Here is a 7035-nt window from a genome sequence, read left to right as displayed (position 1 = left end):
GCCCCACCCCGGTCTGTAGTTCGCCCATGCTTACTACAAATTTAGATAGCTGGCCGCTAGACTAATTTACCAATCGAAAAACTTTTAGCTGACATGGGCTAATTGAGTGACTGCTGATGCACAAACAAATTTCGAAATAGCACCTTCTGTATTCTATTATTCCAACTCTCAACAGTAAGTTGAGAACCTGAATTAATTCAAAAAAATATATACAAATATAGTTGCCCATCCCCTACCTACTGCTTACAACTGACAATTTTCACATTCTCATAAGTGGAAAAAGTAATTTTTATGTGAACTAGCTAGTACTGTCAATCCAAATGAATACTGTGTATAATAGGGTGAATGTTATTGCATATCTTATTTATTTTAGCTAAATACACCAAATATCTAGCATACATGAGTTCTGTCCAGTTATTGATGATCTTGGATTCCAACAGTGGATTGGAAAAAAAGAGAGCACTCACACAAATGTGAACAATTTCAAAGCTTTTAACTTTTATTGTTTCCAGTTGGTAAAAAAATCTCTTGTCTGCAACAGCAACCCTCTTTGCAGAAATAATACTCAACATCCTGTATGAAGGCATCGGGCGATCAAGAAGATATAAAGCAGAACAAATTGGTAAAACTTGAATATAAGTTGGTTGAACGGTAAAGAAAATAAGCTCTCACACATTACTCAAATCGGAGTACAAATCACTGTGTAAATTAAGATCAGAAGACAAAACACGGGTACATTAACATACACAGAAACATAAATATTATATACACACTGGAAGCAGGTACACATGGAAGATGAGAGGGTCAAATTTTCATACCATCTGAAAAGTCAATGTGTTTAGGGCCACACTTCAATTGAACAAAAACGGATCACTTGCTTGCTTGAACACATTCTGGACACTCAGATAAGTGTCAATGGCGACAAGTTTCCACCAGTCAATTTGAAGATCTGTTTCTCCAGTCCTTGTACAGAAAGTACACAGAGAGAAAAGTGATAGTTTTTTATTATGTACTTCTTCCACTTCTTATACCACCTTATACCTGCTGATGTGGTGATTGATAACATTAAGATAGGGTACATGTTGGGATTCATGGTAAAAAAAAAGGCATACGCAATCGCCAAATATTGATTTACTAGGCCTAGTTTAACAACATGGGTCTCGATGTCTAAGAAAAAGGAGGTCACTTCCAAAACAGTAGCTAGCATTACAAAGTATGCTTGTTTCTGCTACAATTGCCTCATAAGTTTCAGATAGAAAAAGAAATGGCTATAAACATCAAGCCACACCACACATCCTCACAATGGATTTTGCATCAGAACATTACAAATCTGCACCTGTGGAAGAGTTTGCTGTGTTAGCATATACTGTAGCGCTTTTTCATTGTTAACATGAAAATAGAATTATAGTATCGAAAACAGCACTGCTAGAAAAAAGGTCACTTGAAATGAGAGAAGCAAAAAAAGTATTCCGTAGCTCTCCAAAATATTTAAGTTAAGAAATGTTTAACAGTCCTTTAGCTGTTTTTCCACCATTCACTTGGTTATCAAATGGCCATGGGTCATGGTCATTAGGGCACCAAACAGAAGAAAACTGTCTGACACAGTGAGGGACTACCTGGATTTGTCCAATAAGAAACTCAAATGTTTATTTTCTGTTGCAAAATGTATTAAGATGTTTTCAGTTGTGTGCCCTAATGATCACAACCCTGGTAGTTGTGAAGCGTCAGTTGGGGTTTGGGAGGAGACCACTGTCCATTATCTAGTCCAGGGGCCCTTGGAAGATGAGTCTGAGGTAGCCGCTCTCGCCGGCCAGTTGCTGCACACAGAACGGACAAGCGGCGTGGAAGGTGTGCGTGCCGTGTGGCAACGGGATCTGGCTCCAGAACGCTGCCGTCTTCTCCGAGCACACATGACCGCACGGACTAAAGGCGTGTGTGGGCGGTGCTGCATCCAGGTAAAACCCCGCCTCACACCCCAGCCATAACGGTACATACGGCCCCCTGGTTCGGCACATGGGGCACTCCCTCTCCCGGCCCACCTCCACCACCTCATCCTCGGGCTCCCGTCCTTGGCCTCCCCAGCCGTGGTAGCCGTGCACATGGCCGCATCGGAGGTAGGCCCAGGGCTGCTTCTCATCCAGGATCTCCTTGCGGCGGAGGCTGGGGAAGGCCAGGGTGTTGAAACCCACGGGGCACTGGGGCCGCCCGGCATTCAGCTCCTGTCGCAGGGCCTCCAGGTGCTTCACGGTGGGGGTGCGCGAGAGGCCCTCGGCCGTGCGCCACAGGAGGGTGGCGCCGCACAGGTCGATCAGCGAGCCGTCCACCAGTTCCTGGCTCTCGCTCTCCACCTGCAAGAGACACAGAGATATTAGCAAACAGATGGCAAGATATTAACAAACACAATACAAACACATGCTCCACATGGTGTTGCTCTGCAGTCTGCCTTGATTAAATGTGTCAATGGTCCTGTAGACGGCAACCTGCGATACCACATTTTATAGCTGTGGGTTGAAGGGGGATCCCAGGTTCTCCATTAAGGACTTAATGTAGTGCTTTTAAATTTTTATGGAGTGAGGAGAGTAAGTATATTTCAGTATTATATTGAGCATTGTCCTGTATTATTGGCCTTCGGTATGTACCTCAATAATAGATCAAAGAGGTCTTGTTTTTGTTTCAGACAAGGTGCAGACCTGCTGTGACTAAACCCATTGAACCAGCATCCCTTCCTCTCTTTCTCCCTTATCAGCTCTCGGCATTTCCTCCCCCCTTCCTTGGCCGTTCTCATGCCTCAGTTTTAAAGTCTAAAGGCCAAACCACATCATAATCATAATAACGTCATGTCTCAGACTCTCAGTCATTCCTCCCAAAATGAAGGTGAGGTTAGGAGGGTGAGGGGGGATTCCTATGAGAATTCCTCTGACATACTGAAATCTTCCAAACTGACTGTGTGGTCTCTGGGAGAAGGAACTTAAAAGTCTAGAGTCAGGGTTTTCCAGGGGAGGTTATTATCGGTGACATAACAGACCTATCACACTATAAATCAGATGCTGATTTCTGTGTATGAGAAACAGAGACCTCAAACAGCTAAAGCCCATCCAAACAGACTATTCTGTACAACTGAGATAACTCGTGAATTTGTTAAGATGTCCCATCTGCTCATATCACAGAGCTGTTGTTTAATGGCTTAATGAAGTTACCCAACAATAACATTTTGGAGGACGGTAGAGTCTATGTTCTGAACATTTTTTCTAGAGTCAATTGTTCCAAGTTAGAGTGAGAACTGATATTAGCTGGCGGCTTCCATTTAATTAGTGCAGTATTAATGCTTCAGAAACATCTACTTAAAACAATGTCCCTGCAAAACAATGGCAAGGCATGGCTTACAGGGAGTAGACTCACTCAATGAGATTGCACAGGAGTGTGTGTGTGTGTGTGTGTGTGTGTGTGTGTGTGTGTTTGAACATGTTATGTTTCTGCAAGTGCTCACATCTACACATGTTAGGGCTTGTTACTTCATGTGTGCGCACGCATCTGTGTGTGTACATGTGTGCTTGTGTGCATGCTTGTGTCTATGTATGTATCTACTAGCTACCCACCATCTTGCCCCGTTGCTGGGCGGAGCGGGTCTCTCTGAGGGTGAAGACTTTGCCACAGACAGAGATCTCTCTCCACACGCCCGGCTTGGAGTCCTGCGTGAAGCCGTGGCGAGGGTGCATCACCAGCACGCCATTAGTGGTCAGCCCGTCCATCTGTCCGTCCTGTGTCCTCCACTTGGCTGCCTTCTCCTGGGGGAAAGAAGGGATAGAAAGTAGAAAAGGAGAGTTTCAGAAATATGTGTGCAATACGTTTAGTTCTAATAGTTCATAGTTATTTCAAGGTTTTATTATGGCTTATAAACGTCATTGCATCATGAATGCTAATTGCAAATGCTTACAGAGATACAGGTATATCATATTAGTAGTATTTCTATCCTAATTATATGGCAGCTATTTTGTTTTCATCACAATCACCAACTCACCCCCAGGAAGATGTTCTTGGAGGAGTCGAAGCCGGCGGCGTAGATGCGAGCGGTGTACGGCGGGCTCCGCTGGCAGATGATGCGGCAGGCGAAGCGCGAGATGGTGCTCTGGATAGACTGGGTCTGGGTCTGGCCCTCCCCCCCGTGGCTCTGCTGGCTGCCAGGCACTGTGTCCGTCACCACAAAGTCTATGGGGCTCTCTGTGGAACGCCCAATCTGGGATGGAAGGGAAAAGAGGTATATGAGTTATCAGAGTGTATACTCCATTTAGTTTTAGTAATGTTCTTGCAAAAAAAATAAGCTTTTAGAGAGGCATATATAGTAACTAAACTGATTCAGTTCTTTATTTAGATTAGCTTAAGGAATGCCAGATATGTGTCTCAGTACTGAAATGGCTTCCTTTCCTTGTCTCCTTTTTATGTGGTCTCTCAACCATCAGTGCTTTTACTAAGATTGTTGCCTGTTAGCCAAGCCTTCTATCATTTTCATGCCATTCATTAGTTAGAGTTGGCTAAAACACATGCAGATCAGGACCTGGACTATGAGATTGAGAGAAAAGACAGGTGGCAAATGAATGTAGGAAAGAAAGGGAAACATTTTCAGATTTATGTTAGCTGAGGCTGTCATCGATGTCATGCAGAAGTAATGGAGTAACAGCACCGCTGGCCACCGCCAGACTGTTCACGCCTGTAAATCACTATGAATGGAGACAGTCGAGACAAGGGTCTCTGTGTGTGTGTGTGTGTGTGTGTGTTTAGACTTTCTATGCATGTGAAGAAAGACACTGCTCCTTATTATCATCACTATGATATTTGTTCCTTGGGTGTGTGAACGGAACAATTACTCTCTACTTAGGGAAACTCATTCAGGAGACAGCAGGGACGTAAAAGAGGGAGAGTTAGAGAGAGATGTAAAAGAGAGAGAGTGTGTGTGTGTGAGAGAGAAAGAGAGTGTGTGTGATGGATAGAGAAGGAGAGAGAGTGGGGAGAAAGAAAGAGAGAGAGAGAAAGAGAGAGAGAGAGAGAGAGAGAGAGAGAGAGAAAGAACATTGAAGAGTGATGTAAGAGAAAGAGAGAGAGAGAGAGGGAAGAAAGGGTGATGTGGGCTTATCAGAAAGGAATGGCAGGGTGCACCTGAGCCCCACACGGTCTCACTGCTTAACTGCCTGCTGAATCAGCTTCGAGAAGCCACAATGTCATTCGTCAAATCTGTAAAATCTATACAGGATGTACAGCAGTGGCAGTCGGTGACGTTCAAGAGGAGGGAGGATGATATATTTTTTTATGAGCATGGCCTTATTTCTATTACAGCATATTGGATGACTGTTATTTATATTACATTCACCCAGTTCAATGTAACATTGATAGGTTTAGGCTACTACATGATACTCAAATTTTCCCTATTCAACCTAGCCTATGAACGCTAGCCTTTTAAAGCATTTCATGTTTACAGATGTGACTGTTACGGGGCGATAGTCATTTAGACAGGTTACCTTGGTGTTCTTGGGGAAAGGGACTATGGTGGTCTGCTTGAAACATGTAGGTACAGTGAGGGACAAAAGTATTTGATCCCCTGCTGATTTTGTACGTTTGCCCACTGACAAAGAAATGATCAGTCTATAATTTGAATGGTAGGTTTATTTGAACAGTGAGAGACAGAATAACAACAAAAAATCCAGAAAAACGCATGTCAAAAATGTTATAAATTGATTTGCATTTTAATGAGGGAAATAAGTATTTGACCCCTCTGCAAAACATGACTTAGTACTTGGTGGCAAAACGTCAGACGTTTCTTGTAGTTGGCCACCAGGTTTGCACACATCTCAGGAGGGATTTTGTCCCACTCATCTTTGCAAATCTTCTCAAAGTCATTAAGGTTTCGAGGCTGACATTTGGCAACTCGAACCTTCAGCTCCCTCCACAGATTTTCTATGGGATTAAGGTCTGGAGACCGGCTAGGCCACTCCAGGACCTTAATGTGCTTCTTCTTGAGCCACTCCTTTGTTGCCTTGGTCGTGTGTTTTGGGTCATTGTCATGCTGGAAAACCCATCCACGACCCATTTTCAATGCCCTGGCTGAGGGAAGGAGGTTCTCACCCAAGATTTGATGGTACATGGCCCCGTCCATCATCCCTTTGATGCGGTGAAGTTGTCCTGTCCCCTTAGCAGAAAAACACCCCCAAAGCATAATGTTTCCACCTCCATGTTTGGTGGGGGTGGTGTTCTTGGGGTCATAGGCAGCATTCCTCCTCCTCCAAACACGGCGAGTTGAGTTGATGCCAAAGAGCTCCATTTTGGTCTCATCTGACCACAACACTTTCACCCATTTGTCCTCTGAATCATTCAGATGTTCCTTGGCAAACTTCAGACGGGCATGTATATGTGCTTTCTTGAGCAGGGGGACCTAGCGGGCGCTGCAGGATTTCAGTCCTTCACGGCGTAGTGTATTAACAATTGTTTTCTTGGTGACTATGGTCCCAGCTGCCTTGAGATCATTGACAAGATCCTCCCGTGTAGTTCTGGGCTGATTCCTCACCGTTCCGTTTCATGATCATTGCAACTCCACGAGGTGAGATCTTGCATGGAGCCCCAGGCCGAGGGAGATTGACAGTTCTTTTGTGCTTCTTCCATTTGCGAATAATCGCACCAACTGTTGTCACCTTCTCACCAAGCTGCTTGGCGATGGTCTTGTAGCCCATTCCAGCCTTGTGTAGGTCTACAATCTTGTCCCTGACATCCTTGGAGAGCTCTTTGGTCTTGGCCATGGTGGAGAGTTTGGAATCTGATTGATTGATTGCTTCTGTGGACAGGTGTCTTTTTTTAAAGGTAACAAGCTGTGGTTAGGAGCACTCCCTTTAAGAGTGTGCTCCTAATCTCAGCTCGTTACCTGTATAAAAGACACCTGGGAGCCAGAAATCTTTCTGATTGAGAGGGGGTCAAATACTTATTTCCCTCATTAAAATGCAAATCAATTTATAACATTTTTGACATGTGTTTTTCAGGATTTGTTGTTGTTGT

General features: G+C 44.2%; 1 protein-coding gene across 1 annotated transcript in view; it reads right to left on the bottom strand.

Annotated features, from left to right (window-relative positions):
- Positions 1–474: 474 nt before the first annotated feature.
- The window catches only part of LOC115208562 (E3 ubiquitin-protein ligase pellino homolog 1), a 58021-nt gene continuing 51460 nt past the window's right edge, over positions 475–7035 (bottom strand). Inside the window, exons 5-7 of the mRNA XM_029776719.1 lie at positions 4019–4234; positions 3597–3785; positions 475–2348 (exon numbers count right to left, since the gene is read on the bottom strand). Of these exons, the coding sequence (XP_029632579.1) occupies positions 1761–2348; positions 3597–3785; positions 4019–4234 (993 nt within the window). The 3' untranslated portion in view covers positions 475–1760. The remainder of the gene's footprint in view (positions 2349–3596; positions 3786–4018; positions 4235–7035) is intronic.

This window comes from Salmo trutta, chromosome 14, assembly GCF_901001165.1.
Source record: "Salmo trutta chromosome 14, fSalTru1.1, whole genome shotgun sequence".
NCBI classification, from domain to species: Eukaryota; Metazoa; Chordata; class Actinopteri; order Salmoniformes; family Salmonidae; genus Salmo; species Salmo trutta.
Note: the sequence above shows the minus strand (reverse complement) of the source record. Positions and strands in the feature narration are given on the sequence as shown.